This window comes from Trachemys scripta, chromosome 1 (assembly GCF_013100865.1).
Source record: "Trachemys scripta elegans isolate TJP31775 chromosome 1, CAS_Tse_1.0, whole genome shotgun sequence".
NCBI lineage: Eukaryota > Metazoa > Chordata > Testudines > Emydidae > Trachemys > Trachemys scripta.
Window position 1 is genome coordinate 193,759,214 of NC_048298.1, and position 22,168 is coordinate 193,781,381.

The window sequence follows — 22,168 nt, forward strand, 5'->3', positions numbered from 1 at the left end:
TAAGTGGCTGAGGAGCCAATTCTTGCCCTGCAGATTTTCCCACAGAAGTGACAGGTGTAATCTTGGGGGAGACATAGCTGTTGGCTGGAGGGTTGTGCCCTTTCTTCCCTCCTTTGTCGCTTCTCTGTCTCATGAGCACGTCTGTTCTCCTCAAAATGAGCTGTGGCTTGCTGTATGGTGTGGCGTCACTGTGTTCTGTTACGCACCAAGTCCTCCCAGTTTGTTGGGCTGATGCCTCCTTTTTAAGATGTACTTTCAGTATGTATTTGAAATGCTTCTGCTACCCTCGGCGAGCCTTTCTTCCCTGACTTAACTGAGAGAAGAGTACTTTGTTTCAGAAGGCAAGTGTTAGGCATACGTACACAGCGGCCAGCCCAGTAGAGTTGGTGTTTCATGACTTGCGCTTCTATACTACTGACATTGGCTGCAGAGAGAACACTGATGTTAGTGCATTGGTCTTACCAGCTGATCCTGAGAATCCTCCTGAGGCAGCACTGCTGGAACCACTCCATCCGCTTGAGATATCATCTATAGATTACCCAGATCTCACACCCATAGAGAAGTGTGGGGATGACAACTGTCTTTAAACCAAGATCTTGGTACCTGTTTGTAGATCCCTATCATTGAAGACTTGTTTGAGTAATCTTCCAAAAGTTGCGCTGACACAACGGATCCTGTATTCAATTTCTGTGTCAATGCTGGTTGGCTGTTAGAGGTGGCTGCCAAGGTACGGAAAATGGTCCACATTTTCCAGGGGTTCTCCGCTGATGGTAATTTGTGGAGTCCGAAGAGTAGTTTGTGCAGGTGAGGGCTGGTAAAGTACCTTGGTTTTCCTGATGTTGAGAGAGAGAGAGAGAGACCCAGGCTGGGATAAGCATCTGCAGAAAGATTTAGGGTGCTTTGCAGGTCGGCCTCTGGGTATGCAAGAATGATGCAATCTGCATACGGTAGGTCAGTGATGCCAATTCTCGTGATCTTAGATTTTTGTTTGGAGACATTGAAGATTGAGGAGTTGGTCATCCATACGATACTCAATCCTGATTCCATCAGGATGGCAGCCGTGAATGAGAATCGGGATCACAGCAAGGTAAATGGAGTAGAGTGTTGGAGCAATGACACAGCCCTGCTTGACACCGGTGCAAATGGTGAATGGTTCGGTCTCTGAGCCATTGGACAAAATGGTGGCAGTCATCCCATCATGGAGTAGTCTGATGATGGAAATGAATTTCTGTGGACAGCCAAACCTACATAGCACCTTCCATAAGGCATCATGATTGATCGTCAAAGACCTTGGTTAGGTCGATGAATGTCATGAACATTGCTGGTGTTGCTCTCTGCACTCTCTGCATGAACTGGTGTTGCTCTCCGCACTTCTCCTGAATCTGTTGTGCCACGAAGGTCATGTCGATTATGCCTCGGGATGGCCTGAAGCCACACTGTGATTCGGGGAGGAGTTCCTCGGGAGAGGGGAGGAGACAGTTTAGTAGGATCTGGGCAAGAATCTTTCCTGTGATGGAGAGGAAAGCAATACCTTTGTAGTTCCCACACCAAGTTTTGTCCCCTTTCTGGAATATTGTAACAATATTGGCATTCTTAGTCAGGTGGAATTTCTTTGCAGGTCCAGATTTTGTCGAGGAGTTGGCAAAGTTTGTGCTGGAGCATTGTTCCACCAGCTTTAAAAACCTCAGCTGGGATGCCATCTGGGCCTGGTGCCTTGATTTTTTTTTTTTTTTGTTTGAGTGATGGAATCCCAGACTTTGTCAAAAGATGGAGGATCAGCAAGATGTTCCATTGCTGGGCATTGTGGAATAAACTTGATGGTGTCTTCAGAGACGGTTGGCCTGTGGATTAGTAGGCTCTCAAAGTGCTCCTTCCAGTGTCGTTTAATAACTGCATTGTCCTTAAGGAGGGTGGAGCCATCCTGAGAACGTAAGGGGGTTGGGCCTTTGGAGCTTGGCCCATATATAGCTTTTGCTTGAAAGAAGCTTCTCATGTCATCGTGGTCTACAAAATCCTGGATCTCAGAGGCCTTCTCTTGCCACCACTTGTTTTTGATGTCACATAGCCTACTTTGGCTTTAAGCATATGATAGTCCTCATGTTTTCGTTTGTTAGAGGAATCATTTTGCCAGTTACAAAATGCATTTCTTTTCTGTTGAATTAATCCTAGGATTTCCTCTTTTTCATCAAACCAGTCTTGGTGCTGATGAGTGGAATATTCTATGGTTTCAGCACATGCATTGTGAATGGTGTTTTTAAGTTGATCCCAGTGCTCTTGAGTGTCAGTGATGTCAGGCAGGTTAGAGTTTCTCAGATGTTGCTGGAACGTCTCGCGGCTGGCTTGGTCTTGAAGTGCTTTGACGTTGTACCGCTTTCGTTTAGTCTTTGGGTGTTTGTGGTGTGGTGGAGCGAGCTGCGGGTACATGACTGATCTTATTAATCGATGGTCTGTCCAACAGTGATCGGCACCTCTCATAGCTCGTGTTATACGGACGTTGGTATAGGCTCAGAGTCTGACTATAACATAGTCAAGGAGGTGCCAGTGTTTTGGACTGAGGATGTTTCCAGGTGGTCTTAAATTTGTTACTCTGCCTAAAGATGGTATTTGTGATGAGCGGGTCATGCTCCACACATTTGCTGAGAAAGAGGATACCATTGGGGTTTACATTTCCCACCCCTTCTTTGCCTATTGTGCCTCTCTAGAGCTGGGAATCCCATCCGACTCTGGCATTGAAATCTCCCAGGAGGATGAGTTTGTTGGCCTTAGGTTGGTTTTGAGGACTGCATCGGGAATTCTATAAAACTGCTTCTTATTGTCTTCCTCATCATAGAGTGTTGGGGCGTGTATGCTGATGACTGTGGCATATTGGTTGTTACTAAGCTTGAGCCAAAGAGCCATGAGACGCTCATTGATCCCCCCAGGAAGCTCCAAAAGCTGACTGGCGATCTTATTTTTGATGGCAAAGCCAATCATGTGAATGTCTGTCTTTTCAGGTGGCTTTCCTTTCCAAAAGAAGGTGTAGCCACCTCCATCCTCTTTTAATTGGCCCTCATCGGCTCAGTTGGTCTCTCAGAGCTGCAATATCAGTGTTGAGTCTTGCCAGTTCTCTGGCAATTATGGCAGTTCTTCTTTCTGGGCATTTGCTGCACTGAGAGCCCATAAGGGTGTGGACATTCCAGGTGGCAAAATTCATTGTTTTGTATCTCGTTTCAGCCGCAGAGTTGAGTGATCCCACTGGATACGGCCATCCAGTCGGAACAGTGTGAGACCGCCTATGTTTGGGGCACCTTTTCTAGCCCCCTCCTCATTTGGGGTGATCAGAGGGGATCCTGAAAAGGCCTGGTCAGTAACAGCCGCTGCTGCCGAAACGCACTTCTGTCTCAACCAGGCACAAAACAACCATAACATGGCTGCTGCCTGCATGCAGATTTGTGACTAAAGACTCCCAGAGATCACTGCTCTGTCCTTCCCTGCCGCTCGTCCATCACTGCAGGACTTTGGCAGAGGCCTGTGCGTGAAATCTTTTAACGTGGGGAAACTGGTGTGCAGGCAGTAACCACACGAAACTTGACAGGAGGAAAACCCTGACCCAGTGGCAAAGAGATCCAAGACAACTAGGGGTCCCTCTCCTTGAGGGATGCAGCCCTCATCCGCCTTCACAGCTGCAGAGTACTAGAAGGTTCTCTCTATGCACACGATCCACTCTGGGGGTCTTTTTGAAGTTTGGACCATGGTTAGTCATGATCCTCATCTCAGACCTGCTCGCCAAGGGGTACCCTACCAGGAGTATAAAAGCTCCGGATGACATAGCTCTGAGGGTCTTTAGCCCATGCAAGCCTCTCCACCATGACAAGGTTGCGGTCCATCAGAGAGGGGTTCTGTCTGTACCACAAATTGGAACCATGTTGTAACTGTAGTATAGACAAACCCAAAGGGTTTGTGATCTGGAGTCACTGGAGATGTTACTTGTATAGAGAAATGTTATAATAAACAAGATGGTTCCCAATTCTTTGGGATTTTATAAATGTTTTAAGAGAGCCAAATTTTGAGCCCTCAGTTTCTGCTTCTATGGAATTAGGTGCAGCTCTGTGAGTAGAGGATAGGGCCTGATAGGATCTGTAACTCTGAATTTCCTGAAGGCTTTTGCAGGTTTGTTGTACTGTCATGCAGTGGATTCTTTACTATAATGTATAATTCTGTTTCATTTTATAAGCCATAATAACTCTCTATCTAAATTCTGGTCTGTCCACGTTTTGTAATGGTATTAGGCTGAGAGAGACTTTTGGAAGCCCTTCTTAGTTCATGCATTATTGGCAATAATGGATGATGCACTAATTAACATGTTCAGTTTGAGTACCAGAAAGGTTCTTTAGTTTTTCTATTTTTCCTCACCTTTCTACTTCCCTGTTGCCTCTACCAAGGCAGCCCACAGTTCATCTCTGACCATCTTACACTCCCTGATTTACCTTTCTGCCTCTGGATCCCATTCCCTGTAGCTCTGAAATCATGCTCTGCAGACTGTTGTCCTGCCTTCTCTAGTGTCAGCCTTGTGCTCCCCTCTGGCTAATGGCTTTTCTTCTGACTGCCTTGATAAATATTTGATTTTCTCCTCTACTCCAGCCTATACTTTGTCCTCAGAAGCATTTACTATGATTTAAACTCCGAGCACACTTCGCCGCAATTTTTTCTGAAGATATACTGCTCATCTTTATGTGCATATTTCTTGATGTTCTGCTTAGATTACAATAGTGAAGACACCTTGGAAATACCATTGATGTGTCATGCTAGACCTGCTTCCTAGTTGAAATTTTTTTTAAGTGTCTGTCACTGTTGTTTTCTGGCATCTAGCAATGATGTAAGAGTGAGGGGAACCTGACCTGGTGTAGATAATGGTTCCAGGCACCACTCTGATCACAACTATCATGAGTTTGCATTTGCTCCGGTGGTATGTCCTCTGGAATATTTTTTTCTGTCATGTTAAATTAACTGTTCAGGTGTACAGGAGCATAAAGAATAATAGCCCAGCATTAGTCTTATGATACTGTGCTACACTAGTAAGTGATTCTGAAGAGGTTCAATGAATAACAGATCTTGCTATGGGTACATCTACACTGCCCCCTTGCCCCTGCAAAAAAGGTGCTCTGAGATCCGCTCCCCTCTTTGGGTTCCAGAGCCTGGGCTCCAGCCCAAGTGGGAATGTCTACACTGCTATTTTTAGTCCTGTATAGCAAGCCCGAGTCAGTTGAGACGTGTACTCATTGCCATGAGTGTGGCGTGTGGTTTTTTTTGGGTTTTTTTGCGGTGTAGGTGTACTATGTAGCTTAAAAGCTATTGACACGAACAGTTCTTTTGTCAGATTTTCTCACTGCAATAATTGTATTTGAGGCAGAACTAAAGTTGTAACTTTAAAATATATTTCATTTTAGGCATCATCTAGAATTTAAACTTTTTTATTCCGTTTAGCTTAAGAAGGTGATGTGTTTTTTGTCACTTTGGGATGGGCGGGGACATAGTTTTTAAAATTTCTAAACTTTTTAAAAAATGGATTGCTGTAAAGGCTAACCTTGCATTACCAAAAGCAGAGAGGAGTAAAATACCTTGTTCTTGTCTGTACTTCCAGGTCAAAAGGTTATACTGTCTATGCATTCCTTTGCACAGCTGAAAACTCTACATTTTGACCCTCCAAATGCTGTTATCCATGTGGGTGGAACATTGTCTATTGAGCTGACTTTGCTGAGCCAAATGCCCGTCCCAGTCGAAGTGGATCAGATTGCCGTCAATGTCCACTTCAGCATTGAGAAAAGTAATTACCGGAAAACAGCTGAATGGCTCACTAAACACAAAACTTCCAACGGTATTATCAGCTTCCCAAATGAGGTTGCAGGCTTCCCTTTCTCAAGAAATAACTTGCCAGCACTGGAGTTATATGAAATGTACGAAAGGAGCCCTTCGGATAACTCTTTGAACACGACGGGAATAATCTGCAAAAATGTGCACATGCTACTGCGAAGGCAGGAGAGCAGCTCTTCTCTGGAAATGCCCTCAGGGGTGACTCTAGAGGATGGGGCTCACATGTTAAGATGTAGCAACTTTATACTGGAACCAGGGGTCAATACAATAACATTCAGAACTCAGGTATGTTTTTACAATTGAGTGAGCCTAGCACTCATGAAAGAGAAGATCTAAAAGCACTGATTAGAGAAGGGCGTAGTGCTGGCAAGTGGTATCCAGTGTTGCTCCCCTGCCACAGCTTTGCCAATGCAGCTTAACCTCTTCCTGGCTCGCCCTTGTTGTTGCAGACCTTGGCCTATTGTGAAGAGAGGCTGCTAACTCTGCTAAAGTGTGTGGTTGGTTCTCTGATGTGCAGAAATGGGAGACTAGAATGATCCCACCAAACTCATTAAGTCATTTTTATTTATCCAGTTATCACTTTAATAAAAATAAAACACTTATCTAACAACTAAAATTCAGATGAGTATTACATCTGTCACAAACTACAATGTTCATTGTCCATCATGTTCTAGAAAAGGTAAGATTCTTTTTTCCATAGTCAGACTTGCTCGAAGTAATGCATAAAAGGTTCCAGGCGGGGAGGTGTTTTTCTTATTGCGTTCTATTACAGGTAATCTTTTTTCCAGAGTCAGTATCAGCCAGTTTTAGCTGTAGCAATACATAATCATGTTGGTGGTTGCTCATTTCCAGAGTGTGGTGTGATAGCAGCTATAGTAATCATTGCATACAAAAAAAAAAATAAGAATATTAAGATTGCAAAGTCAACCACTTGCTCTTAGGAAATGTCAGAATTAAGGTTGCTTGTGTAACTTTTTAATTTTTCCCTGTGAGTATGACAGTCTTTAGCTATGTTACCAATACTCTTCCCCAAAGGACCTCAGTCTCATTCATTGCAGAAGATAGAAGGTGTGTAGTGATTGAAGGAGAGAGCTGCAAGAAGAGAGAAATGTGTATATACACAGTTAAGCTCAGGGCCGTCCCTAAGGGGGTTCGGGGCCCAGGGCGGAAGTGACTGATTCATCTCTTCTGGGACTGACTGTACTGGCCAATCCACCAGCCCATGGGGTCCCCCAAAGCACGGGGCCCAGAGCGGTCGCCCCGATTCACCCTACCCAAGGGATGGCACTAATTAAGCCAATTGAATGCTGCCAGGAAAACTGGTTGTGTTCCTGCCTCTGCCACAGATTTTTTTTTTTTTTATATATATATATATATATATATATATAATGCTGGGCAAGTAACTTTAAACCAAAATTCTTAAAGATGGTCACTACTTGTGTGTGCTTTATTTTCTGGGTGCCCAACCTGAGATCTCTGGGGCCTGATTTTCAGAAGTGCTAAGTACTCAGTTGCAGCTGAAATCACTGAGGGTATGTACACTGCCATTAAAAAACGGCAGCTGGCCCGTGCCAGCTGACTCGGGCTTGTGGGGCTGTTTATTTGCATGTACACTGCAATTAAACAGCCCCTTAGCCTGAGCCCGACACAACCTGAGAGCTATTACGCTTCGTACCTCTAGCAGTAAGGCAGTATGGACTGGAGGAGTGAGTGTATGGGGTTGGGAGTTAGGAGATCCTGAGTTCTAATCCTGGCTCTGCTACTCATTTGCTGTGTGGCTTTAGGCAAATCACTTTGACTTTTTTGGTGTCCCCACTTGTAAAATGGGGATAATAGTTACTGACTAGCCTGACAGGGTATTGTGAGGAATAATTTGGTATGTCTATATAGCATTTTAAAATATTCTGAAAAATAGGTATTTCAGAATGCAGCCTCTTGCAAAAGTGTTTTGCCTTAATCATCTTGTGCTTCAGTTCCCTGTCTGTATATTTAAAAAAAAGTCTTCAGACCTCCAGAGAGGGGTGTGCATTAAACTTGGATACTACAGTGATGAGCAAACTGTAGATAAACGACGAGGAAATGAATAATTCTGTATTCAATACAGTGTCTAGATGGTGTGCAGTAAGTAAAGCAATGCATTGAGTATAAAAACAAATATTGAATTTTTGCCTCATTTCCTGAGCTCTGCCTGTCCTGTATACTGAGTGAGGCAATGGTCCTTGAATAAAACCGTATGTGATTTTGTAATTATACACTGCCTCATAATACACTGAATTAATTTTGACATTTCCTAATGTTTTAGTAGTTAACTTTGCAACCTTATACAGAACTGAACAAAAGCAGAACTATAGATTATTTTAAAAATTGGAGGTTTTAACAGTGCTGGTCACTGAATTTTTTCCCATGTTCTCATAATGACCTGTGTGTATTACCCCACTTCTCCTGAGACTCAAATTAATCTTTTTTTTCCATCCCCTTTTTTCATTGTCTGTCACCATCTCAACATCTAACTTTTCTATTTAGCCTACAGGCTAAGTGCAGTCTATGCTTTCGTTTTTCAGTCTGCAGTATTAAGACGGCAAGCACTAAAGAGAGAGGTGCTCATACAGGGGCAGGCTGACACTGTGAGCCTGTATGGGTAGCACTTATCTGCTGGAGATGTAAGTTCACGTTGGTGCAGCAGGTGCTTGAACTGAGAGCTGGCAACCGTGTGATCTGTGCACTACCTACTGGTCTAATTTTTAGGTTTTTGAATACCTCCTGTGAGTCAGTGGCTGTTACATACCACTCAGACAACCCATATCTAGTAATAGAGGCAGTGCAATGCGATTTGGAGATTTCAGAGGGCCACGTGGCTGCAGATGCAGTTTCGTATAAAATTGGATCTAAGTCTGAAGAACCTGACTGGGAGAAGGCTGTAGGGGATTAGTGTGTACAGTGTTTTTGGCTTCATGAGTGAGGAAGCAATCTACTAAACTCTGGAAGCAGAAAGATGGAATATAAATGAAGATACAATTTACTACTTGAACTATTCTTTATATCTCATACTATGTACATTTCTGGTGGCCAGTACTGAAGGAGGGAGGGTTAACTTCCTAATTCTCCTGTTTTCAAATCTCTTCCTGTAGTGAAGGAACAGCAAGAGGGGAAATTGTGCTGTTAGATTCCTTCATGCGGAGTGTTGCATCCAGCATTTATCCTCTTCTGCTAAGAACAGAGTTTTAATTTCTAGAACTTTGACAGTATCAAGTAACTTAGATATCACTTGGTGATACTTTTCTTAAAAATATATTAGAGGTGGTATGTTTATTTAAAAAAAAATTGAGTGCACGTACTGTAGGATGATGGCTTAATATTTGTTACATTATCTAACAGGACAAGAGATTAAAAAATGGGATTATAGAAACTTCTCTCACTTGTGTAGGATGAAGGCCATGTCTACGCCAAGCATAGCTGTACTGCTGTAGTGCCGTAGTGTAGACACTTCCTATGGCACTTTCCATTGTTGTCGGTAATTCATCTCTTTGAGCTGTGGTAGCTAGGTTGATGGAAGCATTCTTCTGTCTGAGCTGCGTCTACACTGGTGCTTAGTTCAGCCCAGTTATGTCAGTTGGGCAGCAACATAGCTATGCCGATCAAAATTTTAAGTGTAGGTGAGCCTAACAATTGCATTGAGGGAACAATAAAGGGAAAAGAAAATGCTCCCCTCCATATGGGATGTATGTGCACTCTGCTTTGTTTGTAGGTTTTTAGACCGAGCATAGAACTTCATGCTAAATGTGCAGCAGTCTCTTAGCCATACTCCAAACTGACCCTCTTTAAATGTATTCATTCTAAAGTTTTATAGCAGGTCAGAAGTTTTCTGGGTTCTTTGGGTCTGTATTCCCCTCTCCTATGACTCCTAAAAATTGCTTAGGTTTACATTACATAAAATCTCCCATGACATTAGCACATAATATGCACTAATGCTTTTGTCTATTTACAAGATGGGAAAAAGTTTTGAGAAAACACTCAGATGGTAAGGCTTGTAGGATTGTAATTTGGGGGCAGGTGCAGAACCACTAACTTACAACTGAAACCTTTTGAATTTGATTGTTCACTGTCAGACAAAAAACAAATGCTTCAGGCCGCATAAGGTTTGTGTATTATGGGTTAATTCCACATCAGATGTGATGTGATATGGCGCACACAACACAAATCTGTACATTATGCTCAAGAAAATTAGGAGGATTTTTTAGAAAACCTGCTCTATCTACGTGAAAAATTCAAAATACTATAGATTTGAGAGGCCAGCATTTTCCTTCTGTTAGCATGATGCTGTTTGGGTGTTCATATGCCCTCAGTGCTTTTAACAGGATAAATAGCTGTATCATTTCAGTTTTTTGTTCAATTGACTATAACTGCTAGTTTGATTAAAACTAAAGTTCATTCCAGTGCCCAAAAAATTCTAATTCTGCTGTGAGAGCAGCCTATGACATTAACAAAGGTTTGTAGCACTTTCAATGCTGTGCAGTAAGAAGTGACAAAAGGGGGGGGGGGGAGAGACCACTTCCAAACCTCAAATCTTGTTTATCAGCAGTGACTAACACATTATCCTTCACCAGGGATAGAACTGATGCATCTTCTGGAAGCACACCTATAGGTGTACCATTTTATTATTTTTTATAATGGTGCTATCCTATCATAACTAGCCGCCTTAAGGTAGAGTTGGTGGAGAGTTTGAGATTAAAATATATTCATTAATAGGTGTCCACACAATGTGGAAGAAAGTGTGAAAACATCATAGGCTTATACTGATTGAAGTCTGCCTTGCACAGTGTGGGCTTTTATGAATGCTAGCCAAATAAGCACTCCGCTGCTTGTGACCTGGTAAAGTCCATAATATCATAGATGATCATATTCATTATATTTTAATGTATGTAGCCCTCACTTCAAATATATATATGTATGAGATATAAATAATTAGCAGAGTGGGTTGCTATGCTAGATACTTTGGGTAACAGAGTATTTCAATTGACAGCACTTGACTTTATTCTTCAAATGGACAACATTCCTGACCCCTTCCCCCCTGCCCATTATTAGGTGTGGTCCTTTGCAGTTATTAAAATTGCATTTGGAGCACTTGAGCAATTTCATGAATTTTTTTTTTCTTAGTTCTTTTTATTCACCTAGTTGTTCAGATAAAAGCATACAAGTTAGAAATGGGCTGAGACATGTATTTGTCCTTCATTTGTCAGAAGTTCAGTGGAGAAAACAAAGGGTTTTCTTGAGAAATGTAAAAATAATTGCTAGGTTGAAAATCCGCTCTTCAGTTTCACTTTTTATTTTTCAAAGGCCAAAGAACCTGGGACATATACTCTCAGGCAGCTGTGCACGTCAGTGGGTAAAGTGCACTTTGTCCTTCCTCACATTTACCCAGTTGTGCAGTATGATGTGTACTCTCAGGAGCCCCAGCTAAAAGTGGAGCCATTGACTGGTAGGTAAACTTGTAACACTAAGAATGTGTTGATTGTTCGTGTTACTTTCTCATTACATGACATGTTTCTTACTTCTCATTTCATCTAAAACAAGTTACTTTGCTCTGTTGTCTTTTGCAGCTTCCTTTTAAAACTACTTCTATTGAGAACATATGAGTCTTTAGGCTTTAGTGAGTCTGAACACTATCAGTCCCACTTGTCAGGTGACATGACAACTAGTATTTGATTGCGAATTTCAGAATCTGGCTTAGTTGGAGTGCATATATATGTCTGTATCCTTTTGAAGGATCAAGTGGGGTTTGATCTTGCATCACTAGACACGTTGATGGGGAGAATAGATAGTGATTTGACTGCACCATTGTGAATTTCTTACTAGTTTTGTGACACTGTATTGGCTTTGGTAATTTAGCGAAATCCCTTTACCTTGCACACTCACCTACCAAAGAGGCTTTGATCTAACTCCCTTTAAAATGAACAGGAGTCTTTCCTTTAGTGATTCGCTTTCCACTGAATTCAATCTAAGAGCTTTCTATAGAACCAATCACCATGTTTAAGAACATTCCTGGTAAATTAGATTTTACCAGTGAGGTCCCCTAGGCTTCATGAAGTCTTCTACTCCCCCCCGCCCCTTCCTTAGTAGAAGAGGCTCTGCTCGGGCTGTATCTCTAACACACATTTTCCCCCTTCTTCCTATATCTTCACATATTCTATATCATTCTGGTTAATATGGGAAAGCTGTCTCAAAGAGGTGGTCACACTTTGAATTAGTCTGACTGCCTCTGGAAGCTTGTTCCACAGCTGCACCTCATTGATTGAGAATGCTTTGACTTCAGGTGAAGGGAAACAGTGAAAATTGCCCAAAATTGAGTGGCTGAAACTCTCCCTATTTCTTGGACAATTTCTTAGAAACCCACTCCATAATTGAGCACCAAAAAGTAAAATTTTCCAGTTGATGTTAAGATGTACTTGTGTGAAAAATGAGCTGTGAATGTTTGTTTGTAAACTCCTAGCAAACATTAGCAGCTAATTGTAACCATTTAATAACTAGAGTGCTGGAATACACTGGCACTGTTTGCTTTCTTTTTCTTCAGACAGCCTTTTGGCTGGTATTCCTCAGAGGGTGAAATTCACAGTGACTACTGGCCATTATACCATGAAGAGTGGAGATACTCTGCAGCTCAGTAACGCCGATGTCATGCCTTTCCTGTACCATCCAGAGAGCAAAGCATTGATCTATTCCAATACCAAGGGTAAGCAGCATAGCCAAAATCAATTATCTCTTACTAGACTGTGAAAATGCAGAAATCCTATAAGCATGATGTAAATATTATTGCATAGCAGCAAAGTGGTCTATAAGATGTTAGAACATTTGACAACATTGTTGTCAGTAACCATCAATTAGGAACTGGCAACTCAGCATTTCAGAGCACAAAAGCTTCTGGAAGTCCTGGCCTCCTTCTACAACTGTTTTGGAAACTGTATACATGTGACCAGTTAGTCTTAGCTACTTCAGGTATAGGTCTTATCTCAATAATAACAGAATAGATACATTCTGAAAAAGATTAATTTACTGTCTGTGGGCCCTTCACTAGGCAATTTAACTTGCCTCGTAAGCAACTTTTAAATGTAGTATATTTGCAAGTGGCACCACACAACAGAGGAAACCTTAGTAACACTTTCACCTATGGCAGGGAAGGAGATCATGGGAACACCTTCTAGGACCTGGCATGAAATCCAGCTACAGGGTTCTCTGTACCACCCTGTCTAGCTTTGAATTTGCATATTTTGTATAAAACAGAGTTGACTGCTTAGGCCTCCTGCATACATGAATTTGTGGTTGAGTTCTCATTGCATTTGGTCTAATTCTTGAGGCAATCACTTGCCTCAAGAAAGAAGTATGAACTTTCAGTCAACCAGATTAGTCCTGGCAATACTGCTTTTTATGGATAGAGGTCAGTGTAGGGAGGAAGGAATAGTTGAGGATTATTAGAGGATTTGAGTGAATTAGACTATTTGGTGTTGCCATTGTGAGACATTACCTGTACAGAGGCTTTGTACCATAGCAAAATTATGTCATAATTATTAAGCAGCTAGGATGTTTTTATAAAGCAATGGTTAGTGCTCAGGAAAGTGAAGAATTATTTGCCTTTCTCTAGCCAGTGTTTCATTTAAGCAGGTCATATCCCAGCTTCTCCCAAAGCTCTGCTAGTGCATCTCACCCCTCTCCTTCAGTTTATATGTAAAAGCAAGAAGCAAAGACTCAATAGTTGAATAAAGAGAGATTAAAAATAGGATAAATGTAGGCATCCTGTATGAAATTTTTTAAGGTACATCACTAATGCTGGTTAAATCCTCATTATCAGTACATAGTCTCATGTTATCAGTAATGAAGCTTGTGTAAGATGAAAGGAATGAAGTAATAGGATGTGAGGAGTCGCAAGGACTAGTGGTGAAAAAAGGATTGGGTAATGGGGCAGGTGAGGACTGAAGGAACATTGATAAGATTCAGACTCGTCATTAAATTGCTCTGTCAAGAATTTTCTTGAATATTGAAATGGACTACCAAGGAAGGTAGCCAGTAGCCCTTCAAGAAGAATTAGGGAAACACTAGTAGAAATAATGAAGGGTAAGGTTATTCATGATGTGGGATCTTTGACTTGATCTACACTTGAAGGTTATGTTGGCATAGCTACATTGGTCAGGGATGTGAAAAAACCCACATGCCTGACCAACATGGCTATGCTGACAAACACCAGGCATAGACACAGCCATGTTGATGGAAGAATGTTTCTGTTGATGTAGCTAACATCATTCGGGGAGGTGGTGTTCCTACATGGACAGAAAAGCTAGTTCTGTCAATGAAGGTTGTCTCTACATTGCGGGGCTCTGCCAGCCTAAGCTTCATAATGTGTTTGTAGCCAGAGACTTCATCAAGGAAGCCAGTGTGGAGTTCTTGGAGTTCTACAATGAGTCCTATGGCTGCAGTCCTCGCTGAGAGGGAGGTGTGGGTTATAGACACTATAGGTACCAAGCCTTTAGGGCTCCTTCTTGATGGAAGAAGGCATTTGTAGCCTTTTCAGTAAATGATCTCATGACTTGATAACTAGAGATGAAAAATGGAGGTTGTAGAAGGGAGGAATATTTCTAAAATTACTTCATATTCTACACAATTGTAGAAAAAGTCTCAGAATCATCATTACTGATCCAGTCTTCTGAAAAGATCACAAGCATCACCCTGCCAGTGGCTCCTGCATATCACGTGATTGAATTTGACCTAGAAGTTATCTATTTGCCATCAACCCCAACAGCTTCAGTGGAAAGTGAAAATCTGGTAAATAAAGAACTGCACAGGAAAAGCAAAGAGAAGCAGAAAATGGACAACTGCATGGCTACAGTTGACCAAAAAGTAAGATGACAAAAAAAGTTAATGTTTGACCACAAGTGCTTAAATTGACCAAAATATGGGTGAGAATAACCTACTTGTACAGAACACCTTCTAGCTTAAAGGATATGAAATCACTTCAGACTGTATGAAATAGATGCAAATATACATGTACAGAATATTTAAAGTATATACAAAAATATACAGTGCTTTATAGGTGGATGAGTCTCCCTTCACCAAATACTAGCCTTCTCTGAGGTTTTGAGATTCTGTGCCAATAACATTTGGCCAACAGGCCATAGTTATCACCCTTACTTTAGTTTTAAGTACTATGGGATCTTTAATGACTCCAGTGATCAAAGCCTCTCTTCTGATCCATTAGAAAGATGTAATTTCTATCTATAGAATATCCCTGCACCATTCTGGTACACTGCTTCAGTATTAAGAGAAAAGAAGGTTAGGATTAAACCAGTAACACCACTTCCTTATACTGCTGGGACTTAATTTGAGAGCTCTATCCCATGTTACTGATCTTATTGCCCTGTGTTTATAACTGAAATTGTCTGCACAATGTACTGGCACTCTTATTTCTCACATGCTTAACTATTGTTAAAAGAAACTACAGGTTGGTTTTGGAAACTAGTGGTGGGGGGCATTTGGTGTTCATAAAGAATATGAACTTTTTTCATATATGTTATTTCACTTAGTGTGTGTACACATTAAGGGAAAATCTGCATTCCGTTCAGGAGGAACTTTTTTTGAAGCTCTGTGCTGAAGTTCACAATGCAGATCCATCATCCCTTACGTTATGAAGTTAATAGGTTTGTTCCCTTAGATTTTGTCAATCTCAAATAAAATTACTGTGTGGTTATTGCAATAAGATGCCACTGGCGACAGGATTGATCTCGCTTGACATTTGCCAGCCCTTGAAGAACGTACTCTGAAAAGGCAGATTCCATGGATAAGTCAGCTTAGGGGTTGAGGTCAGGGACACACCAAGCTGTAAGTGCATGTGCACACACGCATGCATGCAATCCTCTTCCCACCTTACCAAGTTTAGTTGTTTTGATAAATCAATTTTTTTCTCCCTTTTGGGTGCATTAGGTTTGACTGGTCAAGACCAAGTTTCTGGGAAATGTTTGAGTATTTGGAATTGGAAAATAAAGCCATTATGCAAATGTATACCATGAATAAGAATTCTGTTTCTTTTCTCCAGGTAACCATTGATTGTCCATGGTCAATTTACTCCACCATTATTGCATTAACGTTCAGTGTACCTTTTAATGCCAAGCATTCCTTACTGTCAGCTGGCAAACGGTAATGTAGTCTTTAAATATTTATAGTCTCTTTCCTCTTAGAAAATGTTTGTAGAAGTTGATGTTCTGTATGTAATCTTTCCACGTAAGCTTTTATTTTTTGTAAGTGGGTGGTGAATTTTGCCACTTACGAAATGCTCATTCTTGGATTCACCCATTATTCTCCCTTTCACACTCCCCCAGCAGAACAACAAATACATTATTGGTGGTATATTTTAATCACATAGTCATAGGCTAATTTTCTCCATCTTTTGGTTTCCATGTTAGAACTCAGTAAAAGCAAAACTACATATAAAAAATAACTGTACTATAGACCTACTTCTGCAGACTTTCAGATTAGTAATTAAGCAGAGAGGAAAATAAATATGCCTGTCATTTTTACTGTTCTTGCCTGAGTGTCACAATTAGAGAAACTCTATAGCAAGGATTAAATGTTGTTATTATATACATTGTATATAATTGTATGTTCAATATGCTTAATTTTCAGGAAATACGTACAGGTTTGTGTACAGAATTTGTCAGAACTCTGTTTCCAGCTGTCCGACAATAACCTAAAAAATTTTGGTAACTGCATAGATCTACAGCTGGTACCTCTGAAGCCAGAATCCCAACAGGTAAAGATTCTCCTTGGTGGTTCATTACCTTTTAGGTATGCAGAATAAGATGAATGTACCAAGGCACAAATGAAAAAATTGACACTTGTATTGCTGAAATGCTTAGTATCTGAGTGAATGGCTTTCGTAAGAGATAATATAACATGACTGACACACCCAAATGCAAATATTCAGATCTTTGCAATCTCTGAAAAGCAAATCAGGGTGACCTTCCACTCAAGGGTATTTTGGGAGCTAGGTCACTCACTGCAATAGACTTTCACATCTGCAGACTCAAGATAAAATCCTAACCCAGATCAAATTATTAGTTTTTTCTTTGAACGATGTCTCTATGGATGCTGCACTGTATGTACCTGGGATTGGAGATCCTCATTAGCTGTGCGTATTGAAACGCGCACGCACACGCACACAAACCCCCGCCCCATCTCATGCCATGAGCGACCTGTATATATAGCACTTTGCGGTCCAGCCACCCCTGAATTCTTTCTTAGCCACCGTTGGTCTGGAATGGAATCTGCAGAGGTGCCTGCCTGTCCTTTGACCTATTAAATAGTGCCTTACCTGTTAGTAGTTAGTTCTTTCCTTCCTTGTCCTCTCCTGTAAAAAGATAAATTCCTTCCTCTTATCCTCCCTGTTAAGTTCGTAGCTTAGGACATAGCTTTCCAGTCGAGAAGAACAGGGAGCAGGAAAACTATCTCTCTCACCCTTATGCCCGGATCTCTCTGGTTTAAGAGATGAGTTACCTGTGGGACAACTTTCCAATAACCATGGTTATCTACAGTGCAGCCACTGCCTGGGAGAGGGACACGTCCTGCAGAAGTCTATCCATTGCCATAACCTGACTGCCAGGGCCAGAAAAGACTGAGACGTCTGGCTGCAACTTCTCATGGTGAGGTCGTTGCGTCCAGCATCAGACCCTGGCCTGGACACTTCCCCCGCGCGGGTCTCATGCTCCGCTAGGTCATTCTCCTACCCTCATTCTCCATGTCCTAAGAGAAAATCTTCCCTTTCTCATGCCGATGGGAAGGAATGGGCTTCTCCATCACCCTTTGAGACACCACCGCCTCCATCCTCTGCAAGGTCAATAGCCTCGACATCTTCGGGGATGAGACATAGCTTTAGGGCCATCAGAGTACCTCCAGTACCACAGCTAAACAGAGGTCTAAAGACCCTACATGGGCAGACCTTCAGACGTTGGCACTGTCTCGGCACTGGAGACTGTGATATGAGACCATCAAAAATGGTGCCCACTGCCCTGACCAGATCAACTTCGGGCACCACGACATCAATTAAACCGTCTGCATTGGTGATGTCCATTTTGGCACCAGCCAAGCTTTCAGCACTGACTATACCTTCGGCTTTGAGCAAACCCTTGGCACCAAGCAAGAACTCTGCTGGCTGCTCAAGAGAATGCACCTCTCCCTCAGCACCGATACGTTAAACACAGCAACCAGCAGGAAGCGGCATTACACACCCTTGGACATCAGATGAGCATTAGCCTTTGACCTGGACAGAACTAAACCTTACAGACAATCGCCACACTTATTCCTATCAACAGCCAAAAGATGGAAAGGTGTGCACATGTCTAAGCAACGCTTTTCCAACTCTATCTTGCAGTGTGTACACCTGTCCTACCAACTATACAATTGATGACTTCCTCCTGGAAGTAAAGCACATTCCACCCTCCCTCTCTGCACCTCAATTACCTTTCTCAACAGTGTCCCGATTGCTGACATTTGCAAAGTAGCCACATCGGCATCTTCTATTATGCATGACTCAGCATCTGATACTGTACTAAGACACGCTGTCCTATCATACGCATTAAATGCCACTCCAAAGCCCCAGCTTTCCAACTAGGGGCACTACTTTATAGTCCCTACAGTGGAGGCATCCATAGGGACATCACTTGAAGATGAAGAGATGGTTAATCCGCCCTGTGCAGTAACTGAAATTCTTTGAGATGAGTGTCCCTTTGGGTGCTCTACTACCCGCCCTCCACCCCTCTGCTTCAGAGCTGAAAGATGAGTTCTGCGGTAGAGAAGGAACTGGGTGGTGGTTGAATAGCACAGCACTATATATACATGATGCTCATAGTGCGAGACCGGGAGGTGCATGTGTGCAGTCCAATGGAAACTGCTAATGAAGATCTCCGATCCCAGGCGCATGGTGTGCTGCCGCACCTATTGTGGAGCACCCGAAGAACCTCAGTTCTCAAAGAACCACAGTTACTGCACAGGGTGAACAACCTTCTCGTTGGTCTCCTAATCCCTTCTTGTTCCTCTTGTAAAAAAAGCTACCACATAGTTTGGTGGTTTTGGCCATTCTGTGGTCAAGAATGGCCAAAAAGGATGCAATGACAAAACAGTGCTCTGTAATAGGTATCAATCTGCTTTGTGCCTGGTTTTAAGACAGTCATGTTTTGTGTATTTTCCTGAGCAGCAAACTTAATTTTTATTTATTTATTTTTAACTTTTTTATATTAACTTTTTTCCTGAAGAGTAATCATGCCTGGAATACTGATTCTGGCAATGAAACTTTTCCCTCCTCATTGTAACAATCTGAGCCAGTACATGTCTGGGGATTTTAGATTGTGAGAACTGTTAAATGGTTATAGTTTCATGGTTTGATGAATGTATAAATAATATAATAAAAGTTCTGGAGGTCGTGTATATAACAAGACTATGGGTAAGAATTCCCCTTCGTTAGAATAGCAGTATAGAAAGCTCCTGGTATTAAGACACGAGTTCATACTATGGATGAATAATTTTCTTTCAGCACATATACAGTAAGCAGTCAGTATTCTTTGTGTGGGAATTGAAGTGGACAAAAGAACTTCCCCCCTCTTTGCAGTGCCAGTTTTCGGTTAGCTTTTGTCCAGATACCTCTGAAGAGCAGTCATTCTTCTTGAAGCCGTACACTTACGAATTCCAAGTGGAAAATTATTTTGTAAGTATTTTTATCTACATATAGTGTATCTTAGACTTAAAGGGGGAAGGAAGAATCTATTTGGGTGATGGGAAGTCCAAGTATAGGTCTCTGTTAACTGTAATTTCTTTGAGTGATTGCACATGTCCATTCCACTTCTGGGGTGTGTGTGCCCAGTGCACTGAAGCTGGAGAATTTTTACCCACACTGGTAGGTGCATGCAACTTCCACATACTACTAGCTGATGGCATAAAGGGCAGAGCTGCTCCTACCATTCCCTCAGTTCCTTCTCACTACCTATGGTCAGCCAGTGTGTGTCTCATCATACAACTTTTCCTTTTCTCGCAAAAAACTTTTCTAAACTTTTTGTAAATAGTTTGTATAGTTAATGGTTCTTGATTTTTTTCTTTTTTATTGCTGTTTTGGACTTCTGCTTTGCCTCAGGACCAGGGCATGCCTAAGTCCCTGGGATTTAAGCACTGCTCTGGCTGTAATAAATCTGACTAGTATGGGGCGGTATGGCTAAATTTTTGTGTACAGACTTACTTTCACTTGGCCTAGTCAGGATCAGGCAATGATTACTGAATTTGGTAGCCAGAACCTCACTTCAGGTGGCCTTGGCTGGTGCAGATTGTGACAAGTGATGGCATTCAGTCACAGTGCATCACTTTTCCTAGCTGCAGTCATCTCAGATATCAACAGAAGTCCAGTAGACTGAGGATCTTCCTTTTGAGGACTGCATCTTGTTTTCTGGGAAGATGTACAAAATTCTGTGTTCCCTAAAAGACATTAGGGCTCTATCCTTAGGTTTCTGGTGACTTTTATCCCAGATCCTAAGAGGAAACCGTTTCAGACTCAGCACAGACCTCTTTTTCTATCCAACAAGGCAGCCTGAGCAAATGAACACGCCATAAGTTCCAAAGAAGAAGATGACCTCCTTTTGCTTCAACTTTATTGAGACACAACCTGTGCTATCTAAACAGTCTTATTTGACTCCAAAGTCAAGGCAAAGTACCACCTTGTCAGTGACTAATATCTCCTGTCCTCCCTTTCGCAGCAGACTATCTGACTTCCTAGCTGCTTGGTTGCTAACTGGTAACCGATAACTGGTCACTAAGCACCACAGAACTGGGATATGCCTGCAGTTTCTCTCTGACCTCCTGGTCCTCCTCCCTCATCTCTCTTCAGGGACCAATCGCACAAGACTGTTCTTGTTCAAAAAATGTAATATTTTTTTTATAGCCAGCGGCCATAGAAGTTCCACCCTCCTCAACATGAGGGAAGAGATTCTATTCTCAATACTTCGTTCTCCCAAAATCCAAGGGAGGCCACAGACCTAATCTAGTTTTGCAGAACCTAAACAAATACATAATAATGAAAGTTTTACATGGTTACTAGCCTGTATTATCCCGTACCTAGATCCTGATGATTGATGTGTTGCCCATGATTTAGGGCTTGTTTACACTAATGTTTGCATGTCAGCAGAATCCACATAATTAGTCTGCAGCAGGCCAGTGCCCACATCCCAGCTTACCGCAAACTCATTCTTTGTATAGACAAGCTCTTAAAGGATACTTACTTTCATGTGGCCATTCACCATAACCACAAGAGGTTTTTAAGGGTTTGTTGTGGAAAAAGTTCATTATCAATTCTGTCGTCCCCTTCGGTCTGTCTTCAGCCTCTCAAGTCTTCACAACATATAGGGAAGTGGTGGTGAAACATTTCAGGAGGGCAGGTGGCCAAGTGTTTCCATACCTAGAAGACTGGTTGATTCAGGAAAGAACCTCTACCTGTTTGTCTGGATATCATCGAGACGATCCAGTCCTCCTTTAATTGCTTAGGCCTGTTGATCAACGAAGGCAAGTCAGTGTTGCTCTCCATGTAGACCAGAGGTGGGCAAACTTTTTGGCCCGAGGGCCACATCTGGGTGGGGAAATTGCATGCAGGGCCATGAATGTAGGGCTGGGGCAGGGGTTGGGGTGCGGGGCGTGGGAGGGGATGCGGTGTGTAGAAAGGGGCTCAGGGCAAGGGGTTGGGGCAGAGGAGGGGTGCAGGTGTACAAGGGGGCTCAGGGAAGGGGATTGGGGTGCAGGAGGGGGTGCACAGTGTGGGAGGGGGCTCAGGGCAGTGTTGCAGGGAGAGGATTCAGGGCAGGGGGTTGGGGTGCAGGAGGGGTGTGGCAGAGGGTTGGGGTGCAGGCAGGAGGCTCAGGGCAGGGATTTGGGGTGCGGGATCCGGCCCGCTGCCACTTACCTGGAGAAGGGGGACAGAGGGCTGAGCGCACTTCCCTTGCCTGTGGGTACCTCCCCCAAAGTTCCCATTGGCCGAGGTTCCCCGTTTCCAACCAATGGGAGCTTTGGGAGAGGTACCCACAGGCAAGGGCAGCGCGCGCAGCCCTCTGCCTTCCCTCCCCCAGGGGCCGCAGGGACGTGGTACCAGCCGCTTTCCGGAGTGGAGTGGGTGCCACGGGGGTGTCAATCCCGCGGGCCAGATCCAGAACCCTGAGGGGCCGGATCTGTCCCGTGGGCTGTAGTCCCCTGGTGTAGAGGATCAAGTTTATAGAAGCAGGTCTTGACTCCAAGTCACCAAGCCAGAGTTCAGGCA

General features: G+C 42.7%; 1 protein-coding gene across 2 annotated transcripts in view; it reads left to right on the plus strand.

Moving 5' to 3' along the window:
• The window catches only part of TRAPPC10 (trafficking protein particle complex 10), an 89,336-nt gene that overhangs the window by 51,777 nt on the left and 15,391 nt on the right, over positions 1-22,168 (plus strand). The window contains exons 14-20 of one of the 2 annotated variants that reach the window (XM_034753776.1): positions 5,621-6,135; positions 11,185-11,326; positions 12,419-12,577; positions 14,504-14,733; positions 15,926-16,026; positions 16,513-16,639; positions 19,415-19,585. In XM_034753776.1, the coding sequence (XP_034609667.1) occupies positions 5,621-6,135; positions 11,185-11,326; positions 12,419-12,577; positions 14,504-14,733; positions 15,926-16,026; positions 16,513-16,639; positions 19,415-19,585 (1,445 nt within the window). The remainder of the gene's footprint in view (positions 1-5,620; positions 6,136-11,184; positions 11,327-12,418; positions 12,578-14,503; positions 14,734-15,925; positions 16,027-16,512; positions 16,640-19,414; positions 19,586-22,168) is intronic. The other variant, XM_034753787.1, reaches the window with a different exon arrangement.